The sequence below is a fragment of the Pan paniscus genome, chromosome 20 (assembly GCF_029289425.2).
Source record: "Pan paniscus chromosome 20, NHGRI_mPanPan1-v2.0_pri, whole genome shotgun sequence".
Lineage (NCBI taxonomy): Eukaryota > Metazoa > Chordata > Mammalia > Primates > Hominidae > Pan > Pan paniscus.
The window spans coordinates 55,698,255-55,720,441 of record NC_073269.2 but is presented as its reverse complement, the minus strand read 5'-3'; the positions used below and the strand labels follow the sequence as shown (position 1 = coordinate 55,720,441).

At 57.7% G+C, this 22,187-nt stretch overlaps 2 protein-coding genes across 2 annotated transcripts in view; both read right to left on the bottom strand.

Moving 5' to 3' along the window:
* Positions 1-12,567, bottom strand: part of PRR12 (proline rich 12) — a 35,835-nt gene extending 23,268 nt beyond the window's left edge. The window contains exons 1-6 of the mRNA XM_034946289.4: positions 11,177-12,567; positions 9,484-9,596; positions 8,309-8,470; positions 4,911-8,227; positions 2,987-3,653; positions 994-1,424 (exon numbers count right to left, since the gene is read on the bottom strand). Of these exons, the coding sequence (XP_034802180.2) occupies positions 994-1,424; positions 2,987-3,653; positions 4,911-8,227; positions 8,309-8,470; positions 9,484-9,596; positions 11,177-11,262 (4,776 nt within the window). The 5' untranslated portion in view covers positions 11,263-12,567. The remainder of the gene's footprint in view (positions 1-993; positions 1,425-2,986; positions 3,654-4,910; positions 8,228-8,308; positions 8,471-9,483; positions 9,597-11,176) is intronic.
* On the bottom strand, positions 12,414-21,544 carry PRRG2 (proline rich and Gla domain 2). The gene is made up of 7 exons (XM_003814336.5): positions 21,437-21,544; positions 19,603-19,700; positions 19,190-19,365; positions 18,955-18,994; positions 14,298-14,433; positions 12,866-13,018; positions 12,414-12,547 (listed from the first exon to the last, which is right to left on the bottom strand). The coding sequence occupies exons 2-7, from the start codon at positions 19,685-19,687 to the stop codon at positions 12,529-12,531; spliced, it is 609 nt and encodes a 202-aa protein (XP_003814384.1). The 5' UTR covers positions 19,688-19,700; positions 21,437-21,544; the 3' UTR covers positions 12,414-12,528.
* Between the last annotated feature and the right edge of the window lie 643 nt (positions 21,545-22,187).

The window sequence follows — 22,187 nt, the reverse complement described above, 5'->3', positions numbered from 1 at the left end:
GCTGTTGGTCTGCATTTACGTATTTAAGTATTTAAGGTAAATATTGAAGCTATGGCCAGCCAGGCACAGTGGCTCACACCTGTAATCCCAGCACTTTGGGAGGCCAAGGCAGGTGGGTCACCTGAGGTCAGGAGTTCGAGACCAGCCTGGCCAACACAGTGAAACCCCATTTCTACTAAAAACACAAAAATCAGCCGGGTGTGGTGGCGTGCGCCTGTAGTCCCAGATAGTTGGGAGGCCAAGTCAAGAGAATCGCTTGAACCTGGGAGGCAGAGGCTGCAGTGAGCCGAGATTGAGCCATCGCACTCCAGCCTGGACAAGAGCGAAACTCCATCTCAAAAAAAAAAAAAAAAGATATGGCCTGACACACAATAACCATTCCTAAATGATTCACTTTTTTTGTTTGTTTGAGAGAAAAGGTTTCATTATGTTGCCTAGGCTGGTCTCAAACTCCCAAAGTGCTGAGATTACAGGTGTAAGCTGCCGCGTCCGGCCCAATTCATGATTATATTTACGGGTTACATAAGTGTGTATCTGCAGGTAGTCTATGTCAATGACACATTTCCACCATTGTGCCATAAATGGCAAAGCAGCCCGCCTCTCTGGCTCGTTCCATTAAACTACAAGCTCCCTAGGGCCAGAGCCTCATCTGCTTGTACAGTACTGGTCCTCTACCACCCACAGCAGGGTATCTGCATAAACATTAACAAGCGGTTCACCTTATACACAGGTAACGCACGTATAGACACATACGCGTTAACAATCGCTTTACCTTATACACAGGTAACGCATGTACAGACACAAACGCAAATAACACCTCCGAGGCCCGCAGGTCCTCGACACCTCTATCAGCCCCAAAGGACTGCAAATTCCAGGGCGGCCCGGCCACGACTGGATCTGCAGGTCTCAGCACAAGCCTGTCATCCAGCAGGCACTCAACAAACAGGTGACCAAACCCATCAGGCCCAGTTTCTGGAGAAGGCTGGGACTCACCTTGAGGGAAGGGATGTCCTCAGCACGGATGACGAACTCGTCCCGTTCCCGGAAGATGCCCTCTCCGCCACTCTCGCCGGCCTCCTCGTCCGTCTCCCCACACACTGCCGCCGTCTCCTGCTTTTTGGCCAGATGCAGGGGCCGGGTGTCCGGCAGCTCGGGGTCTTCGGGGGACGGGGCGGCGGGCTCCTCAGGAGGAGCAGCCAGTGGGGCAGCGGCTGGTGGGGGTGGGGGTGGTGGTGGAGGCGAGGGCATGGCTGGTGGAGGTGGCAGCGGCAGCGGCGGTGAGCTGGGCGTGGGGGCCACCAGCGGGGGTGGCGAGGGCAGGGCTGGCTGTGGCGGCGGAGGGGGTGGCGGAGGCTGAGGCTGAGGCTGAGGAGTCGGGGCAGGAGGTGGAGTGGGTGGGGGTTTCTCCTCCAGCAGCGGGGGCTCTGGGGGAGACAGGGACATCAGGCCTGGATGTTATTCATCATTCCTGGCACCCTTCCTCTTGTCCTTTAAACACTGCTTTCTATACCAAAAGCCCCTCTGTAACTACCACTCAGCTCCCAGTGTCCCTTCTACCCTATCAGAGTCTCTCCAGAGACCTACTCTGGCTCCTGCGGCTGCAAAGGAGACCTGTCTCCTATCCCTAATCCCCTTCTCAGTCCTGGAATGTCTCTTTGTGGTCTTAAAGCCCTTGTCTGGTTCTTAACTCCTCTTCCTGAATGACCCTCCCAACTCCTAAATCATCACCTCCCTAACTCTACTTCCTCACCTCCTCTTCCTCCAAGGCCTCATCCTCCTCCCTCCAGGACCATCTTTGTCCTTTCCTTGGCCTGCTCACCAGTATGCAGACTGCTACTCTCCCCTGTCTGCCAACTCCCTTCTTCAGGCTTTTTAAGAACCTCACAGAGGGCAGGCATGGTGGCTCATGCCTGTAATCCCAGCACTTTGGGAGGCTGAGGTGGGCGGATCACTTGAGGTCAGGAGTTCGAGACCAGTCTGGCCAACATGGTGAAACCCCGTCTCTACTAAAAATACAAAAATTAGCTGGGCATGGTGGTGCGCGCCTGTAGTCCCAGCTACTCGGCAGGCTGAGGCAGAAGAATCACTTGAACCTGGAAGGCAGAGGTTGCAGTGAGCGGAAGGCAGAGGCTGCGGTGCGCCAAGATCGCACCACTGCACTCCACACTCCAGCCTGGGTGAGAGAGAGACTCTGTCTCAAGAAAAAAAAAAAAAAAGAACGTTATAGGGTCTTTTTGTTTTGTTTTTGGGGTGTTTTGTTTAAGACAGGGTCTTGCTCTGTCACCCAGGCTGGAGTACAGTGGCTCAATCATGGCTCACTGCAGCCTCAACCTCCTGGGCTCAAGCGATCCTCCTGTCTCAGCCTCCCAAAGTGTGCTAGGATTACAGGTGTGGTCCACCATGCCCGGCCTGTCATGGCTTTTTTTTTTTTTTAACACTCCCCTCTATGCCCTCCTGTAAGCTCCCACCTCTCATTTCCCAATGCCTCTGTTTCTGCCATTACACTCCTTAAACTGTGTCCAAAACCAGAGCACAACCTAAACCCTTCCTATGCCCCTAGCCTTCCCTTCCACCGCCCACCCCCAAGACCATCACCCTCCCCAAGTCTTTCTCTGCCCCCAGACATCTTTCTGTACCTTCACACACAGCTGACTCAGAGCCCTCCTCAGTCCCCACACCTCCCACCATTCAGAACCTGAGTAGCCCCTGTCCTGTCCCTGTAACTTATCACCTGCCCTGTCTCCCTGCATTCTCCAGTGTCTGCCTTGGGGCCCCTCCTAGTCCACTTAGCACCTCTGGGTGAATTAGGAAAAGATAGACCTTCCTCAAAATGCTTGTGTAATCAGGAAAGTCCCTTCATAAACACGCAAGCTTACACCATGTATGTGAATGGTGTCTCTTAAACAGTGCGTAACCTGCACAACTGTTATCTAGTGATCATAATAACCTTTCAGCTCTACTCCCAGACCACCTGCCCAGAGCTCACCGGGAGTGCCATTGCTGTTGGCACTGGGGAGCCCCGGAAGAGGGGGTGGCCCTGGAACTGCAGCCGCGGGGGCCAAGGGCGGCCCATCTGGGGTGGAAGTGTCTTTTGGCCCAGCAAGGGGTGGGTCATCGAGGGCAGAGATGGCGGAGGAGATGCTCTCCTGCAGGTCTCGGTTCTTGGCGACAGAGTCTTCCTCGTCCGAGGAGAAGGAGGGCAGCGTCTCGAGGTTCCGCTTCAGCTCCTCATCCAGCCGCTTGCAGGGTGAAGGGCAGCCGAGCCCCAGACCCTCACTCTCTGCAGCCTCCAGGGCGCCCCCAAGCCCAAAGGCTCCGGAAGGTGGGGGATGTGGCACAGCAGGGGTGGCAGGGGGCTGGGGCTGCAGGCCTCGGGCTGGCACAGAGGGTGGCACACTCTTGGGAGGGCTGAGCGGAGGCGTCAGGCCCGCCTGGTAGAGTGGTGGGTGGCGCTTGCCTGACTTGAGGAAGTCCAAGAAGGAGGCCATGAAACCCGACTTCATCTCCGGCTGCTTCTCCTCCACCTCCTTGATCTTGGCCTCGATCTTCTCCCGAGTCAGGCTCGAGTCCAGGCTGTTGTGGTCACTGCCTGATACGGCATCACCCGATGAGGTTCCCAGACCCTCGCCAGCCTTGGGCACAGACAGCTTGATCTAGACATGGGAGTGGCGGGCCGTGAGGGCCCAGTAGCCTGGGCCCCCAGTCCCATCCTCCCTCAGCCCCCAAAAATCCAAATTTACAGGTGCTCAGCCTGTGAATTTATAGAATTCAAACCTGCAGACCCCTTGTCTTAGATTCTAGGAGGACAAGACTGGAGTTCCTCCCTCAGAAGACCAGGAACTTGGACTCACTGAGCTCTTCACTTACAGCCCAGTTCAGGTCCCTAGACCCGCTTCCCATGAGACCCAGGAATGTAGGATCCCTGAATGCCCATCCTTTGGGATATAGAAACTAAAAGCAAGCAGACCGGGTGAGGTGGCTCGTGCCTGTAATCCCAGCACCTTGGGAGGCTGAGGCAGGCAGATCACTTGAGGTCAGGAGTTTCAAACCAGCGTAAGCTCCAACCTCCTGCCTCTCTCCCTAAACCCAGAATTTCCTTTATCTCTTGAGACAGGGTCTCACTCTGTGGCCCAGGCCACAGTGATGCAATCATAGCTCACTGCAGCCTTGAACTCCTGGGCTCAAGAGATCCTCCCACCTCAGCCTCTTGAGTAGCTGGGACTATAGGTACACGCAGCCACACCTGGCTAAATTTTTGTGTTTTTAATAGAGACCAGGGTCTCACTACGCTGACCAGGCTGGTCTCGAACATCTGGGTTCAAGAGATCCTCCCGCCTCAGTCTCCCAAAGCGCTGGGATTACAGGCATGAACCACACTGCCCAGCCTAGATTCAGAATTTCAATTCTTAGGTCTTTCTGTCAGTGGGACCCTGAAATTCCTCACGCTAACTTCCTCACAGATTTTAGGAATGTAAACCTTATTATCCCCCTGCCCCAAAAATGCCAAGGTGCGGCCATAAACCCGTCCTTTAAGACTCAAAACATCGGGAGGCCGGGCGCGGTGGCTCAGGTCTGTAATCCCAGCACTTTGGGAGGCCGAGGCGGGTGGATCACGAGGCCAGGAGATCGAGACCATCCTGACTAATACGGTGAAACCCCGTCTCTACTAAAAATACAAAAAACTAGCCGGGCGTGGTGGCGGGCAACTGCAGTCCCAGCTACTCGGGAGGCTGAGGCAGGAGAATGGCGTGAACCCGGGAGGCGGAGCTTGCAGTGAGCCGAGATTGTGCCACTGCACTCCAGCCTGGACGACAGAGCGAGACTCTGTCTCAAAAAAAAAAAAAAAAAAGACTCAAACATCGGACACAGCTCCTCCTCCCCTATCCCCTACAAGACCCCATCCCCCTCACCTTAAGTGGCTTCAGGGGCTCCAACCGGGTGCCCCCTGCCTCCTCAGCCTTTCGACCCCGGCCTCGGCCCCGGCCCCGGGGTTTCTTGGTGCCATCGGTGGGCGTGGAGGCCGAGGCGGGCCCCGCAGTGGTCGGGACCTCCAGCGGGCGGATCCGGGGCCTCCCCCGTGGCCGGGGTGGCCCATCACGTTTCGCCTTCGTGGGCTTGCGGCCACGGCGCCGGGGGCCATCGGGTCCTGGGTTGGGTGGGCAGAAGTCGATGTCCCCCAGTGGCGAGAGGGCCGGACGGGAGCGGCAGCTGGAGACCAGGTCAGGCAAGCGCCGGGGGTTGAGGCGGATGTCGGCGGGAACATCGGCCTTGTCCTCGTCCGCCTCGAACTCGTACTCCTGGGCGTACAGCTTCTTGGGGGTCTGGAAGGGTGGGTCGCGGCGCCGCAGCAGGTGGAAGGAGGATGTCTTGAGCAGCTTCTTTGGCTTGGTAGAGCAGAAGATGGGCGAGGTGAGGCCACCCTTGGGTTCGGAGGCCGGCGCGGGAGGCGGCGGTGGCGGAGGCGGGGGTGGTGGCGCCGCCTGGTGGGGGCCACTCTGGATCAGGCCCAGCGGCTCAGCGTTGACCGTGGAGGGCAGTTCAGGCGGTTTGTTCGGGTCCAGGCCCAGGCCCGGTGTCTCGGGCCCGGCTCCCGACGCCCGGCCAGGACAGTAGGGCCCATAGGGATCATAAGCAGGGGGGCCGGGGGGTGGCCCAGCGCCAGCCTTGGGGTCCCCCTCGTCCTCAGGTGGCCCGGCCTTGCCGTAGTCGTCCGCGGCCCCTCCACCGAACATCTCCTCCATGGTGGGGAAGAAGCTGCGCTCCTCGTCTTGGAGCAAGGAGTCAGGGAAGCAGATGGAGGTGAGCGGCACGAAACGCGGCGCCTTGGTGCCTTGCGGGCTGGGGCTGCGGTAGGCGCCTGCGGGATCCTTGCCCTCCGAGTTTGGCGGGCCTACGCCGGTGTCCCCAGGCGCCGGGGGCAGCGGCTCCAGAGCCCCGAGCAATTCCTGCATGGCGCCTGGCGGATCCAGGCTCTCCTCGGGTCGCAGGCGGGGGCTGGGGGCCGCGGGCTCCAGGCCATGGCTGCGGAGGTGGGCCTCGAGCTGCAGGGGCATGGGTGGTGGAGGCGGGGGTGGCGGTGGAGGTGGCTGGGGTGCCCCATCGCGGGTGGCTGGCTCAAGGAGGTGGACGCCGACTTTGGAGGCGCTGGGAGAGGGACTGGGGGCATGGCTGAGGACCGAGGGGAGCAGCTGGGGGGGAGGCGGAGGCAGCACCAGTGGGAGGTCAGGGCCCCCGGCCTCCAGAAGGAGGCCATGGGGAGTGGGCTGGGTAGACTGGGCCGTGGGAGGTGGGGGCGGAGGGCTCTTTTGCAAGAAGGCCCCCAGCTCCTTGGCGCCTGCCCCGTAGTGGACAACAGAGGTGGCCAGCCCCTCGGGGGTCTCGCCACCCCGCTCTGGCCCTTTCTTCTTCTCCTTCAGCCTCCCCAGGCCCAGCTCCAGTGCCGCAGTGGCACCTTCATCCAGGCTGGCACTGGTGCGGATGACACTCTGCAGGTGGTACCTCTGGGGGTCTTCCTTGGCCAACTCGTAGGGTGTACCCGGCGGTCCCCCGGCCCCGCCACTCCCCCCAAGTCCCTTAGAGGCATCTGCTGCCCCGTCCTCGCCCACCAAGCCGTCCGCCCCTGAGGTCCGAGGAGGGCTGGGCGCCTGCAAGAGGTGCTGGATAAGGAACTCCTCATCCTCTGTGCGCTCCGCAGGAGGCCCACCTGGGCCCGCCAGCAGCTCCGAGCCATCCCCCTTGCCCTTGTAGCCACCTGCTCCGGCTGCATAGCTGCCAGCTCCCGGAGGTGCCAGGAAAGGCGCTGAGGCCAAGACTGAGCTCAGGTATTTGCCAGGGGCTCCTGGAGAGCCAACTCCAGGTGGGCGGCCGGTGGCAGGCGGTGACTGGAGCGGACGAATGATGTGAGATGGGCTGGCCTCACCGCCGCCTCCCAGGGAGCTGGGTCCCCAGCCACCCCCATGGCCCGAGAGCGCTGGGGAATGGCCGGTACTGTAGCTGAGCGAGGGGCTGGCTGTGGGCAGCCCCTGGGAGTGGGCGGCTGGCCCTGGGTATGGCTCGCCCTGCACCCCATACAGCTGCCCCTGCAGCTGGTCCGGGGAGTAGCTCTGACATGTGGCCAGGCCAGGAGGAGGGGGGCCGCTGGGGGGCTGTGGGGGGCCCCCTGAGTAGCTGGGGGCTTTGCTCAAGTCCTGTGCCTGCCCCCCTCCAAACCCTTGCCCGTAGGCCTGGGGTCCCAGAAGCCCTTGAGGCTGACCGGGGGAATAAGCCTGGCCCCCTGCCCCTCCAGCCCCAGAGGCCTTCCCAGTGGCATAGGCGGCTGCTGGCCCACCCAGGCTCTGACATTTGGGGGTGGCGGTTGAACGGGGTGGGGGGGGCCTGGTGGCACCCCCGGCAGCTGCTCCATAACCACCTTTGCCCGTCTTGTACCCAGGCGACTGAATGATGGGGCGGTAACCTCCACCACCACCCCCAGCCCCACCGCCCCCTGCTGCCTCAGGGCCCGTGGCCCGGCCAGATGCCCCCGCCGTGGCTCCGCTGGGACCAGCCTTGCTAGGCTCCCCAGCACCCGGGGAGGGCTCCCCACCACCCAGGGGGCTGCAGGCCAGGTTGGCCCGGTGGCCCATGGAGGGGTAGCTGCCTCCACAGCTCAGATAGTGCTGGAGCGCATGGGCTGGTGGCGGGGGTGGTGGGGGCTGGGCACTGGCTGGCCGCTGGTAGTGCTTGATGACCGTGTCCTGGCGTGGCAGGGCCCGCTCAGGCGGCGGTGGGCCCGGGGCAGCACCCGAGAAGTTATAGAGCTGTGGGGAGGACTGCTCGGCAGCGGCGGCAGCAGCGGAAGAGGAAGCCAGCAGGTTGAACTGAGTTGGGAGGTGGCGAGGAGGTGGTGGTGGGTCTGGGGGGCCAGGGCGGTAAGGGGGGGTCTGGGCTGGACCGAGACCAGCTGGCCCCAAGACACCGCCCCCTGCCAGGCGCTCGAAGCCCAGTGAAGAGGGCACCGTGGGTGCCTGCGAGGGCTTCAGGTGCAGCACGTCATGAGGGGACAGGAGCCCGTTAGCTGGAGGGCTGAATGGGGGGTCCTGGAGGCTGAGGGACGAGGGCACTGGGAAGGGGCGGCTGCCGAAGGAAGCCGGGTGTTGGTAAGCCGACAGGGCAGATGAGGACGGAAAGGTACTGGAACCCGGCAGGGCACCCGAGATGAAGAGCTCCGTGGGGCCTGGCGTGTGCATGGCTGGAGATGAGGAAGACCGCGGGTCAGAGAGGACAGCAAGCCAGTCCCACCCTGGCCCTGCAGGGCCGGCGCTGGGCTTACCTGTTTGCCAGGAAGGACTGCGGAACTGGGAGAGGAGAGAGGAGGCGGAGGGGCCAGGCTGGGGGCCCCGGGATTCCAGGGCCGAGATGAGGTTCATGACGGAGGCGTCGGGCCCTGCTGAGCCCGTGTGGTGGAGGCCAGTGTCGAAGAGTCCAGAGAGGCCTGGCCGGGGACAGGGGTTATAGTCAGCCAGGTGGGGGTGGGTAGGATACAGTCAAGAGAGAAAGGGAAGAGGCCAAAAGCAAGTTGGATCAGGAAAAGGAGGGGATGGGAGAGAAAAGGGCAAATTCAAAAACAAGATGGATAGAACCAAGCTAATGAGACACGAATGAGGGGAGGGAAGGGGGAAAGGTGAGACAGTAAAGCAAGACAAGGGGCAATCCAGTCATAAGGACAGGGGGCCCAGGTAGGAAATGGTAGACAAAAGCGTAGAAAAATCTAGAAGCGAAAGAGCCAGGGGCAAAAGAACAGAGTCCTCAGTAAGGCTGGGAGGGAGACCAAATTTGGATATTTCCAGCAAGGAAGAGGAAAGGATGGGACAATGAAGTCTAAGAAAGACCAGAGAACGTGTCAGAAAGGATTGAGCTAAGTGGGAGGGTTCAGAAAAAAAGATGGGGAGGGAAAAAGGGAAGGAGCCAATCAGGAGGGTCAAGGGTCAAACTGGACAGCATCATGTCATTACCAGTACCCCTAGGAAGAGGGAACCAATCAGAAACCTTGGAGGCAAAGGCAAGGGGGGTAGAATAAGGCAATGGGGCAAAATAAGATAAAACAGGGCGGGCCAGAGAATTAGAGCCAATCAGGAAGAAAGGGAATCAAGAAGAAAGAATTCAGAGTTCCAAAGAGCCAAAAGAATAGGGCAAACCCAGAGGGAAAGAATTGGGGTGGGTTGGGGAGAGGCGGAAAAGCCTGGAAGAGAAGGTGGGATTTGGGGGCTGATGGTAACAGGGCCAATTGGAGCGAAAGGGGAGGGGCGAGGCAGGGGCGGACGAATCCGGCGAGAAATGAAGCAGGGACCAGCAGCCTCAAAGGCAACCAATCAGAGGAGACACAGCACGGGGCGGGCCACGGCACGGGCCACGGCCAATTAGGAGGGGCGGAACTTTCAACAGCCAATCAGCTGCCTCGGGGGAGGGGGAGGGCCAGCCCAAAGCGGGGCGGGATGGGGGCCGTACCTGCCGGGTGGTGGTTGGTGGCATAGCTTTGCAGTGGGTGGGGGGCCGCGTAGGCCTGGCGGTGTAAGATGTCCGTCTCGGGGTGCGAGGTCCTGGAGCTGCCATAAACCAAGCTGCGGGGAAAGGGGAGACGTCAGGGGGTTCTTCCAAGCTGCCTTCTGAGAAGGAAGCTCAGGAAACCCCCCGGGGAGTTGGGGGGACCCTTCCAGCTGACTGGGGTGGGGGGGTGTTAAGCTAAGGAACCGTAGGCCCTAAAGGGGAGAACACAAGGGAATCGGGGTGCCCAACTAAAGAGCCACAGAAATGGCCCCCACTCCAGAGCCCGAATAAAGAGAGCCCGGATAGTCTCACGTTTACAAACAGGCATGCTCAGAGACGAGACTAACACACAGAAGAGGGTCCAAGGCAGAGCAAGCGTCTTGATTTGCAAATGAGAGCCCTCCCCCGTCGACCCCACCAACCCCCCCAGCCCCCGTTCCGGCGACACAGGCTATGGGGCCAACGCCAGAGGTCCACATGGACGCCTCCTCTTCCGTAGACACACGGGAACACATAGGCCCTGAACTTCATGGGGTGGTGCAGAACAAGTTGGGAGCAGGAGGAAGATCGGTTCCCAAGCGGCAACGGTTTGGGGGGTGGAGAGAAGAGGGAATAAGACCTGGGGAAAGTACCAGGTGCAAGTGTGAACAAGAACACCGACCATCCCCGGGGGTTGAGGTTCAAATGCATGGGCCCGTGCAATGCCAGGTGTGTGCGCAAACGGGTATCCAACTCACCCGTGGGGAAGAAAAGATACAGACGGAGGAATCCCACACGGAAAATCCTGACACACTTGGGGTTATGCCCTGCTGGGAAATCCAGGTGTGTTGGGGGGGAGGTGCTGGGGATAGGTGAAGTGTGAGGGCGCCACACCAATAAGCAACAGGAAAGGGGCAGATTCACAGGTGAACACGCTGTCAGCCACGCACGCACAGGGCCCACGCTCAGACACACAAACACACACCCGGGAAACATCCGACTCTTCCCATGCAACGGCCCCAGTCCGTGGCCAGACTCAAGAGGGCAAACGCTCCACTCCTTGCGATCAACTAGGATTCTCTGCCTTTGGGGGTGGGGGCATTAAAGGGGGCGTGTCCCAGACGCCTGACCCCCTCCCTTACACACACAGAACCCCAGCTTAGGAAGGGGGCGGGGCCCCGTGCCCACTCTGCGCGCGGAATTCTTGGGGGGGCGCCTAGTGGCGCGGCCTCGCACAGTCCCGGAACAATAGGACCTGAGAGGGGGTTCGCGCCCCCCAGATCTGCGTTCTAATTCTTCTCTTCTTCCCACCTTTGCAAGAGCAGTGCCTGGGGCGCGGGGGGAGGGGTCACCAAGCCGGGAATCCAAGGATGGGGGGAAGTCCAGGCCTTGCTTCGCCAGTCCCTCCCACCTTCCCAAGGCCTTCCCGTCCGAAATTGTTTTGCACCCCCATTTTCCCGCTGCAATTCTCCCTTTGCATGCCGGAGCTGGCTTTGGCGGAGTTTGCAATTTGCAAACTGGGGCGGCGGCGTTGTTACAAACCGAGGAAGGCCGCTCCCTTGCAAGCCGGAGGGGAGTTTGCGATGCACGCGTCGCCGGGCGGGCCCGGCCCGGCCCGGCCCGGCTGGGCTCCCACCCCTTGGCCCCCTTCTCTAGGCCACCCTCAGCTCCTTACCTAGCTTTCGCTGACCTCTCGTAACTCCATCCCGCCCCGGCGCCGAGCGGGTCCCCGAAGCCGGCGCTGGGGTAGTTCCTGTCCATGAATTGGCCGCGGTGGAAATTGGGGGGAGGGGGAGGGGGAGGGAGGGAGGGAGGGGGCGCGCGCGCGCTCTCCTCCGCCGCCGCTCCCTCCGCTGCTGCTTTTTTTTCCCCCCTTTTCTCTCTCTTTTTTTCTTTGCAGCCGCCGAAGGCCCGGGAAGGCCCCGGGCGGGGGAGGGAGGGGGCAGGGGCGGAGGGGCGGGCAAGGGAGGGGGTGCAGTCGCTGAGCCAAGGAAGGGGGAAGGGGGGTTCCCCCTAGAGGAGGGAAAGGGGGGAGGAGGGACCCCGCTGTCTCCGCCTTTGCCCCGGCGCTTGCGAGAGAAAAGGGGGGGCGCGCGCTCGGGAGGGGGCGTCCCGGGCGGCCCCGGGGTGGGTGCAGGCGCTGGGTGCTCGCTCTCTCGCCGCCGCCGCCGCCGCCTCCTCCTCCTCTGCGCTCACGGTGCAGCCATCTTTGCACAAGGCGGCTGGGGGAGGGGGGAGGGGAAGGGGGGGCGGGCGGCGGGGTGTCTGGCTGCGCTCCGCTTCCTCCCACAATCCCGTGCAAATGCAAAAAAAAAAAAAAAAAGAGAGAGAGTGAGAGAGAGACTGAGCGCGAGCAGGGCCTGGGGGTGTAGGGCGCGTTTGCACAGAAAACCAGTTCCGATGCGCCCGGGATCGCAGTTCATTTCATTATTATTTTTTGCATTATTTCTGCTTTTTTTGGTCTCCTTTCCGAAGGGTTTTTATTTAGGGGAACAGCTCAACTCCAGCTCCCTGGGTGCAATGCGAGCCTGCCCGCACCGAGCGCGCTTGCAAATATGCCCCCCGCCCTTTCCCTGGGTTACGAAGTGCCCCTGTACCGCACGGGGAGTGCACGAAGACACGCGTGTGCACAGGCGGGGCTCTGTGTGTGCGTACCCTGTGGCACTGGAGGGGGCTGTCAGGTCATATCTGCCCATACACAAGATGGCACAGCCGGGGCTGGGCTCCTGGGTCCGAATTTCCCCGCGCGTCTGCCTACCACGGGGGCGGAACTGGCCAGTGCCCTCACGGTCAGGAGAGTGTGGGGGCCCGTGAGGGGCCAGGACACGGGAACACGTTGCCGAAAACATGTGTATATCCATACGCGGCGGAAACGCGTGTGCCAGGGCAGGCCTCGGGCCGGATGACCCGTACTCCCACCATTCCCCACTCCAAGTCCAGCTTCGGCGTCTATGAGGCCTAGGGGCTTCCGGAATCCGGTATGAATCAGGGGCACGGTTCGGAGAGCCGGGTCTCGAAAGCAACTCTTCAGTGAGGCCTCCTGAGGCTGCAAGAGGAAAGGCACACTAGGGAGTCAAAGATCTGGCTGTTTTTCTCCCCCCCTCAACCAGGACCACTCCGACCGCCCTTGGCGTCTCAGCCAATCCAGGACCCTCTGGGCACAGGCCCCACCCTCCTATACGGCTCCACACATACAACGCTGGGCCCCGCCCCTAGACCATTGCATGGGGCCCCGCCCCCGCACTCCAAGCCCCGCCCTAGGTAAGAAGGCCCAAATTCCAAGTCCCGCCCCTGAGCCCAGGTTCCTCCTCCAACGTGCCCACCCCTCTGCGCCCCGCCCCCGGGCAGAAGCCACGCCCCATACCTGGTGTAGGGGGGTGGAGGTGCGTCGTGTACCCCAGAGGCTGCCAGCGCCTGCTCATAGGTGGGGAGGCCTGGGGGTGGGGGTGGGGGTGGAAGCAGGGGCGTCGGTGGGCCCAGAGGGTTCAAAGGACTCAGAGGGCTAATAAGCCCGGCCCTGGGGACAGCAAAGGTACAGTTAGCAGAGGCAACTTACAGGATACCTAGACTAGGGAGGAAGAGAGGGGATCTAGGAGACGGAGACTCAGGGTGACACTGGGACAGAGCTGGAAGGGAGGTGGACTTCAGAAAAGGAGGGTCACCTTCAGCCTAGCCTTACACACAGAAAAGCGCCTCAAATGACAGGCAGCTGCACACAGACAGGCAGACACAGAAATCAGCAACCACAGAGACACACTCTTATTCAGACACACTCATGTGCACCAGATACAGGCAGAGCAATAGAGAAAAAGACAGCCCTGCCGGGTGCATGGCGCACACCTGTAGCTCTAGTTCCTCAGGAGGCTGAGGTGGGAGGATTTCTTGAGCCCAGGAAATTGAGGCTGCAGTGAACTGTGAACCGGCCACTGCACTCCAGCCTGGGCAACAGAGTGAGACTTTGTCTTTTTTTTTTTTTTTTTTTTAAAAAAAAAAAAAAAAAGGGCCAGGCGTGGTGGCTCACACCTGTAATCCCAGCACTTTGGGAGGCCAAGGCGGGCAGATCACCTGAGGTCAGGAGTTCAAAACCAGCCTGACCAACATAGAGAAACCCATCTCTACTAAAAATACAAAATTAGCTGGGCGTGGTGGAGTGCGCCTATAATCCCAGCTACACTGGAGGCTGAGGCAGGAGAATCACTTGAACCCGGGAGGCAGAGGTTGCAGTGAGCCAAGATCATGCCATTGCACTCCAGCCTGGGCAATGAGAGTGAAACTCCATCTCAAAAAAAATAAATAAATAAATAAGACAGCCCTGCAGAGAGGCAGGCCAACACACACCAAACAGACAGAACTCAGCCCATCCATATAGACAGGAACACAACACAGACGCACTCCTCACCAATTTCCCACACCCACTCAGGTGCTGCACCTGTCACCACTGAAACTGACATACCACAGACACCAAGACACCACAGGCTGCACCGTCGCAGCCTCACCAGATACAATATCCAGAGTGGTAATCCCACGGATACTGGTAATCTCAGTACCGCAAAGACAGGCTGGCAGCAAAAGTGGTCAGAGCTCCTACTGCGGGCCAGGTACTGAGGATCCAGACAGAGCGACAGTCGCCAAAACCAGACACAAGCCAGCTCACAGACTCACTCTCCAAATGACTGTGTCCTTAGGTCTTTCATCAGTGCCCGCCTGCCCCCAATCCTTAGCACATCCCTTTAGGTCAATGCTTCCTCCCTCCCCTGCTCTCCACCACCACCCCCTCCTCGCTGAAGCCCCCTTACTCTTGGGGACAGGGCTGCTGGCCTCGGTGCCGTCGCCAGCGCAGATACCAAAAGGCTCCCAGGCCGGCCAGGACAATGAGCAGGATGCCACATGTCAGCCCCACAGCCAGGCCAGCCACATCCACTCGTCCACGCCCTGCAGGAAAGTAGGGAAGGGGAGACACTGTCTCGGGGACTGCCACCCACCCCAACATCAAAATTCCTTCCCACTGAGGGAAGAGAATGGACCCGGAAGCAGGCAGAGCTGGGGTCCCTTCCTAGCCCTGTGACCTCAGGAAATTCACCTCATTCCTTTCTCTGACCCTCCACTGCCAGTTCTGTAAAATGGGAACCATAACCCCTACCCCACTGTAAAAACCTAATGAGATTAGGCTGGATGCAGTGGCTCATGCGTGTAATCCCAGCACTTGGGAGGCCGAGGCAGGTGGATCGTTTGAGGTCAGGAGCTCAAGACCAGCCTGGCCAACATGGTGAAACCCTGTCTCTACTAAAAATACAAAAAAATTAGCCAGGCATGGTGGTATATGCCTGTAATCCCAGTTATCTGGGAGGCTGACACAGGAGAATCGCTTGAACTCAGGAGGTGGATGTTTTCGTGAGCCGAGATTGAGCCATTGCTCTCCAGCCAGGGCAACAAGAGTGAGACTTCATCTCAAAATTAAAAAAAAAAAAAAAAAACCAAAAAAACAAAACTATGTCCTGGCCAGGTGTGGTAGCTCATGCCTATAATCCCAGAACATTGGGAGGCTGAGGCAGGCAGATCACTTGAGGTCAGGAGTTTGAGACCAGCCCGGCCAATGTGGTGAAACCCCATCTCTACAAAAATTACAAAATTAGCCAGGCGTGGTGGCTCACGCCTGTAATCCCAGCACTTTGGGAGGCCGAGGTGGGTGGGTCACCTGAGGTCAGGAGTTCGAGACCAGCCTGGCCAACATGGAGAAACCCTGTCTCTACTAAAAATACAAAATTAGCCAGGCATGGTGGCGCATGCCTATATTTCCAGCTACTTGGGAGGCTGAGGCAGGCGAATGACTTGAACCCAGGAGGCGGATGTTTTAGTGAGCCGAGATTGCGCTATTGCACTCCAGCCTGGGCAACAAGAGCGAAACTCTGTCTCAAAAAAAAATAAATAAATAAAATAACCAGGCTTGGTGGTTCTTGCCTGTAGTCCCAGCTACTCGGAAAGATGAGGCAGGAGGATCGCTTGAGCCAGGGAGATTGTGCCACTCACTGCCCTCCAGGCTGGATGACAGAGAGAGACTCTGTCCCCCTCAAAAAAAAAAAAAAAAAAGGATGTCACATGTACTACTTGGAATACGCTTTTAAAATTATTCATTGTAGCTAGGCACAGTGGCTCACACCTGTAATTTCAGAACTTTGGGAGGCTAAGGCAGGAAGATCACTTGAGCCCAGCCTGGGCAACATAGGGAGGCTCTACCAAAAAAAAAAAAGAAATTTTGTTTTTTTTGAGACAGGGTCTGACTCTGTATGGAGTGCAGTAGCATAATCGCGGCTTACTGACACTTGGTCTCCAGGGTTCAGGCGATCCTCCCACCTCTGCCTCCTGAGTAGCTGGGACCACAGGTGTGTGCCACCATGCCTGGCTAATTTTTGTGTTTTTGTAATTTTTTGTATTTTTTGCCCAGGTTGGCCTCAAACTCCTAGGCTCAAGCAATCCACCAATCTCTACCTCCCAAAGTTCTGGGATTACAGGCATGAGCCACCACTGAGCCTGGGGAAAAAATGTTGGTTTTTTGTTTTGTTTTGAGACGGAGTCTTGCTCTGTCGCCAGGCTGGCGTGCAGTGGCGCAATCTCGGCTCACTGCAACCTCCGCCTCCCAGGTTCAAGCAATTCTCCTGCCTCAGCCTCCCAAGTAGCTGGGACTACAGGTGTGCACCACCACATCCAGCTAATTTTTATATTTTTAGTAGAGACGGGGTTTCACTATGTTGGCCAGGATGGTCTCGATCTCTTGACCTCGTGATCCACCTGCCTTGGCCTCCCAAAGTGCTGGGATTACAGGCATGAGCCACCTCACCCAGCTGGAAAAAAATGTTTTTAATAGCTGGGTGTGGTGCTACAGGTACCTGTAGTCCCAGCTACTTGGGAGGCTGAGGAAGAAGAGTCACTTGACCCAAGGAGGTCAAGGCTACAGTGAGCCAGGATCACTCCACTATACTCCAGCCTGGGTGACTGGACCCTGTCTCTAAAAAAAAAAAAAAATGGCCGGGCTTGGTGGCTCACACTTGTAATTCCAGCACTTTGAAGGCCAAGGCAGGAGGATCACTGGAGCCTAGGAGGTCGAGAGCAGCGTAGACAACACAGCACAGTGAGACCCCCATCTCTACAAAAAAAATTTTAAGTATCTGGGCGTGGTGGTGCATGCCTGTAATCCCAGCTACTCAGGAGGCTTAGGTGGGAGGATCGCTTGAGCCTAGGAGGTCGAGGCTGCAGTGAGTCGTGATCGTGCCACTGCACTCCAGCTTGGGTGACACAATGACCCCATTTCCTTGTTTTTTTTTTGTTTTTTTTTTTTGGAGACACTCTGTTGCCCAGGCTGGAGAGCAGTGGTGTGATCTTGGCTCACTGCAACCTCCAGCTCCTGGGTTCAAACGATTCTCCTGCCTCAGCCTCCCCAATAGCTGGGATTACAGCCACGTGCCACCATGCCCAGCTAATTTCTGTATCTTTAGTAGAGATGGGGTTTCACCATGTTGACCAGACTGGTCTCAAACTCCTGAACTCAGGTGATCTGCTCGCCTCGGCCTCCCAAAGTGCTTGGATTACAGGTGTGAGCCACCGCGCCCAGCCATTTGTTTGTTTTTGAGACATCTCCCAGGCTGGAGTGCAATGGTGCGATCTCTGCTCACTGCAACCTCTGCCTCCCAGCTGCAGCGATTCTTGTGCCTCAGCCTCCTGAGTAGCTGGAATTACAGGCACACATCACCACACCTGGCTAATTTTTGTATTTTTAGTAGAGATGGGGTTTCACCATGTTGGCCAGGCTGATCTCGAACTCCTGAACCTCAGGTGATCCGCCTGCCTTGGCCTCCCAAAGTGCTGAGATTACAGGCATAGCCACCACATCTGACCACAGTAAACCCCCAGACTTTTGAGCCCCTTTAGCAAAAGGCGCAAGTGCAGCTTCAGAAGGCAGGTCCTCCTGATTTGGGCACCTTCAGGTAGATTCAAGGAGCCACTACGCCTCGCTAGGCCTGTCAGGAAAGAGTTATCTCCCCTAGCAACCAGGCTCCAATGTGAGACTCCAGCCCAGACCTAGGGCCTGTTGCTAAGGTGCAGCTACCCCTAGCAACCGGGCCACAAGGGGGTGGGGCATCGGAGGCCCGGAGGGTGGTCCTCCAGTGGGCAGAAGGCCTTGGGTCCTGGAGCCTGGCTAGGTGTGGTTGCTAGGGAGAAGGCCTCCTTAGCAACCAGGCAGCTGCTGGGATGGGGCTGTGGGGGAGGGGAAATCAGCCAGGTACTGCTTCAGGCTTCTTCGTCTGGTCTGGCCTGGCCAGGCCCCGTTGCTAAGGAGCAGCCCCCCTTAGCAACAAGGCTGGCAACAAGATGGGAACAAGATGGCAACCCCTCAGAGAAGGGGTTCTTGGGGGCAAAATGGGCAGGTGAGGATGGGCAGGCTTCCTCCCTTGGTCGTGTTGCTAGAGGGCTGTGTCCCCAGCAATCAAGCTGCCGGAGGGGCTCGTCTTTTCACTTACTCTGGACACCAGGGAAGGGTTCAGGTGGGCCTGCCCCTCTGAGCCTAAGGCCTGACGGTCCCCACAGCTCTAACCTTTCCCTCCACTGACACTTTTCCCTTCCTAGGGACACAGGACCTGCGTCCAGTAATATGTGGTGGGGCCTGGCACCTATAATCTCAGCAGTCTGGGACAGTGAAGCAGAAGGATTGCTTGAGGCCAGGCATTCAAGACCAGCCTGGGCCACATAGTGAGACCCCGTCTGTACAAAAACTACAAAAATTACCATGGTAGTGTGTGCCTGGAGTCCCAATTACTCAGGAGGCTGAGGTGGGAAGATCGCTTGAGCCCGGGAGGTTGAGGCTGCAGTGAGCCAAGATTGTACCACAGCACTCCAGCCTGGGTGACACAGCGAGACCCTGTCTCAAAAATAAATAATTAAAGGCCTGGCGCGGTGGCTCACGCCTGTAATCCCAGCACTTTGGGAGGCCGAGGCGGGCAGATCACGATGCCAGGAGATCAACACCATCCTGGCTAACACGGTGAAACCCCGTCTCTACTAAAAATACAAAAAATTAGCCGGGTGTGGTGGTGGGTGCCTGTAGTCCCAGCTACTCGGGAGGCTGAGGCAGGAGAATGGCGTGAACCCGGGAGGCGGAGCTTGCAGTGAGCCGAGATCGCACCATTGCACTCCGGCCTGGGCAACAGAGCGAGACTCTGTCTCAAAAAAAAAAAAAAAAGCAAAAATAAATATTTAAAAATAAAATAAGGTGTGGGGGGCTCCTCAGGCAAGCTGGGGTCTTAAGGGAGGGAACTCCTTTAGCAGCCAGCTTCAGAGAGCACAGAATTGGGGGGCAGACGATTCTTGTACCTAATTTGGGGTGGAGGACGTTGGTTTGGCCTCCCTGGGAAGGGACTACCTTAGCTGCACAGAACAAGATGGCTTCAGCCCCTCACTCACCTCCTTTGCCATTGTAGATGTAGCTCTCCCAAAAACGCTCCTTGAGGGGGAAGGAGTGGAAAAGAAGGGGAAAAAGCAGGAATTCAGCTGGGAGGTTCACACCCCCAAACTAGCCCATCCTGATTTCTGAGACACCAAGGAGGAGGGAGCTGAAGGCCAGAACCTACCCCTGCAACCTCCCCACAGGTATAGAGAAGAGAGAGGGCCCGAAACTCCAGGGTCTCGAGGCCCTCACCGTGAGAGTGTTGTCCTCAAAATACTCCCTGGCCTCTTCCCAGGAACACCTCTCTTCCAGACACTCCCGTTCCAGGTTCCCTGGTGTGAGCAGCTCCAGGTCCCAGTGGTTGGCTCTTGGAATCCGGGTATGGCTACTCAGGAAGCTCTGGGCCTCTGGGGGACCCAGGAAGACTTCTGGACCCAAAGACATGAGGGACAGAAAAATGGAGGGTCCCTAGGGCTGGAGTCATAGGGGGATGGAAAGCAGTGGGGTCCTGGAGGAAGGAGCAGGGGCTGGGAATCCAGACTCCTGGGTCTGAAGGAGGAAGGGGCTGGGTCCTGGACTCCTGGAAGAGGAGGGACTAGAGACATTCCTGAGTCAGGGGGAGGCCAACGCCAAGTGTCTGGATACCACTTCCCCCAAACACTCACCTTGGTCTGTCTCCCCACTGGGTGAAGTATCCAGGCAGGTGGTTAATGCCATGTATAGCAGCAGCAGAGAGGGGTGGCCCCTCATATTTTCCAGACGCCTAGAACCAGGTTTGTTACAGCTGACAAGGGCCTTAGTCCCTGGGTAATGAGGCAGTGCCTCTCTGACTGGCCTCTGTGGTCCACGAATGGCAATAATAGCAGCCACTTACACAGCCTGTATTCTGTGCCAGATACTGTTTACCTATATAAACTCATTTTACTTTTTTTTTTTTTTGACATGGAGTCTCGCTCTGTCAGCCAGGCTGGAGTGCAGTGGCACAGTCTCAGCTAACTGCAACCTCTGTGTCCTGGGTTCAAGCGATTCTCGTGCCTCAGCCTACCAAGTAGCTGGGATTACAGGCATGCGCCACCACACCCGCTAATCTTTTTTTTTTGAGACAGAGTCTCGCTCTGTCACCCAGGCTAGAGTGCAGTGGTGCGATCTCCGCTCACTGCACACTCCACCCCCCAGGTTCATGCCATTCTCCTGCCTCAGCCTCCCGAGTAGCTGGGACTACAGGTGCCGGCCACCATGCCCGGCTAATTTTTTTGTATTTTTAGTAGAGATGGGGTTTCACTGTGTTAGTCAGGATGGTCTCGATCTCCTGACCTCGTGATCCGCCCGCCTCAGCCTCCCAAAGTGAATTTTCATATTTTTAGTAGAGATGGGGTTTCACCATGTTGGCCAGGCTGGTCTTGAACTCCTGACCTCAAGTGATCTGCCTGCCTCAGCCTCCCAAAGTGCTAGTGCTGGGATTACAGGCGTGAGCCACTGTGCCCGGCCTCAACTCATTTTACTTTTCACAGGAGTCATACAAAAATTAGCCAAGCGTGGTTGTGGGCGCCTGTAATCCCAACTACTTGGGAGGCTGAGCCAGAATAATCACTTGAAAGGGGAGGCAGAGGTTGCAGTGAGCCGAGAGTGTGCCACTGCACTCCAGCCTGGGTGACAGAGCGAGATTCCATGTCAAAAACAAAACAAAACAAAACTTTTCACAGGAGTTTTTTTTTTGTTTTTGTTTTTGTTTTTTTTTTTTAGACAGAGTCTCGCTCTGTCACCCAGGCTGGAGTGCAGTGGCGCTATCTCAGCTCACTGTGACCTCTGCCTCCTGGGTTCAAGCGATTCTCCTGACTCAGCCTCCCAGGTAGTTGAGATTACAGGTGCGCACCACCACGCCTGGCTAATTTTTTGTATTTTTAGTAGAGATGGGGTTTCACCATGTTGGCCAGGCTGGTCTCAAACTCCTGACCTCAAGTGATCCACCTGCCTCGGCCTCCCAAAGTGCTGGGATTACAGGTGTGAGCCACTGCGCCCGACCAGGAGTCCTATTATTATCCCCAGTATAGACAACAGGAAACTGAGGCACAGAGAGGTAATATAGCTTGCCGAAGGTCACACAGTGTGCAAGTGTGAGAGCCAGGATTTCAGTGAAGGCAGTGTCCGCCAGAGAAGAAAGCAAGGAGCAGGCAGCTTATCTTTCTTTCCCCACTGTGTCTACAGCACCTGACACAGATGCTTATAAACATGTCCACTGGTGATCTGGAGTCTTCCCTTCCTGGTAATTTCCACTTGTGCCTCTTTCTGTGCTCATTGTCACATCCACCCACAGACAACAAAGATTACGAGAGAGGCAGAGGCAGGGGATTAGTTATATTATTGAGTCTAGGGACCTAAGTGGGCAGGGGCCCTGGACTCCTGGGCCTAGGAGCCCCAAACTTCTGGGTCTCGGAGGGGCGGGGAGCCAGGATGCCTGGGTCCCCAAGCCAGGCTCTTCCTCCAGGGACATTCACTTACCTGCCCAGAAATGTGAGCACTGCCCCTTCCTCTTTAATCGAGAACTCCTTGGCCAGCTACAGCCAACTGTGAAGGGGGACAGGGAAGAGGGGAGGGGATAAGGAGGAGGGGCGCCCCACTCCCGGTAACCAGGCCTGATCCCGGTTTCTGGCAGGTGGGCGGAACTTGCCATTACCTGCCCTGGGCGGGACTCAGGTAAGGGACAAAGTATTTAAAGGGACCTTGGGATAAAGGACTTAAAGGCCAGAGCTCCATGAGGAAGCCAAGGTGTCGAATACCATGGGGTACTTGGGGGATTAGATTCGACCCTCCTCCTCCCTCCCGACCCCTACCCGCTCTGGCTCTCCCCTGGGAGTTCGTCTGTCCGAGCTAGAAAAATTAATGCCTAGGTCTCTAGGTATCTAGAAACTAGCGGGAACGATATGCCTTAGTCCCTGGGACAGCTGGGCAGTGCCGCAGTAAATCCCTGTTTCCTGAGAGCGACTTGAACGGCTTTGATTTTCAATTTCCCAATGGCTCTGTCTGTAAAATGGGAGCGTAGTTGTCTCTTCTCAATTGTTTTAAGATGCAGCAAGAAAAGTGGATGATATATTTGGGAAAGTGGGCTTCCCGATCTCTAGGGGAAGTGACTAGTCCTTAAATTTGGGCTTGGAGAGACTCAAAACCTGGGAACCAAGCAGGAAAAAACGATCTCCCTGGGAAATGCCTAGTACATAGTAAGCGTTCCCCATATTCCCACCAGTTTCAGTAT

Excerpts from the sequence above, each read along its gene's own strand:
- PRRG2 (XM_003814336.5), bottom strand. The coding sequence starts at position 19,687 with ATGAGGGGCCACCCCTCTCTGCTGCTGCTATACATGGCATTAACCACC. Across the intron at positions 19,366-19,602 it reads CAGTGGGGAGACAGACCAAG|AAGTCTTCCTGGGTCCCCCA; the intron begins GTGAGTGTTTGG and ends CTTTGGGTCCAG. Across the intron at positions 14,434-18,954 it reads CATCTACAATGGCAAAGGAG|GGCGTGGACGAGTGGATGTG; the intron begins GTGAGTGAGGGG and ends ACTTTCCTGCAG.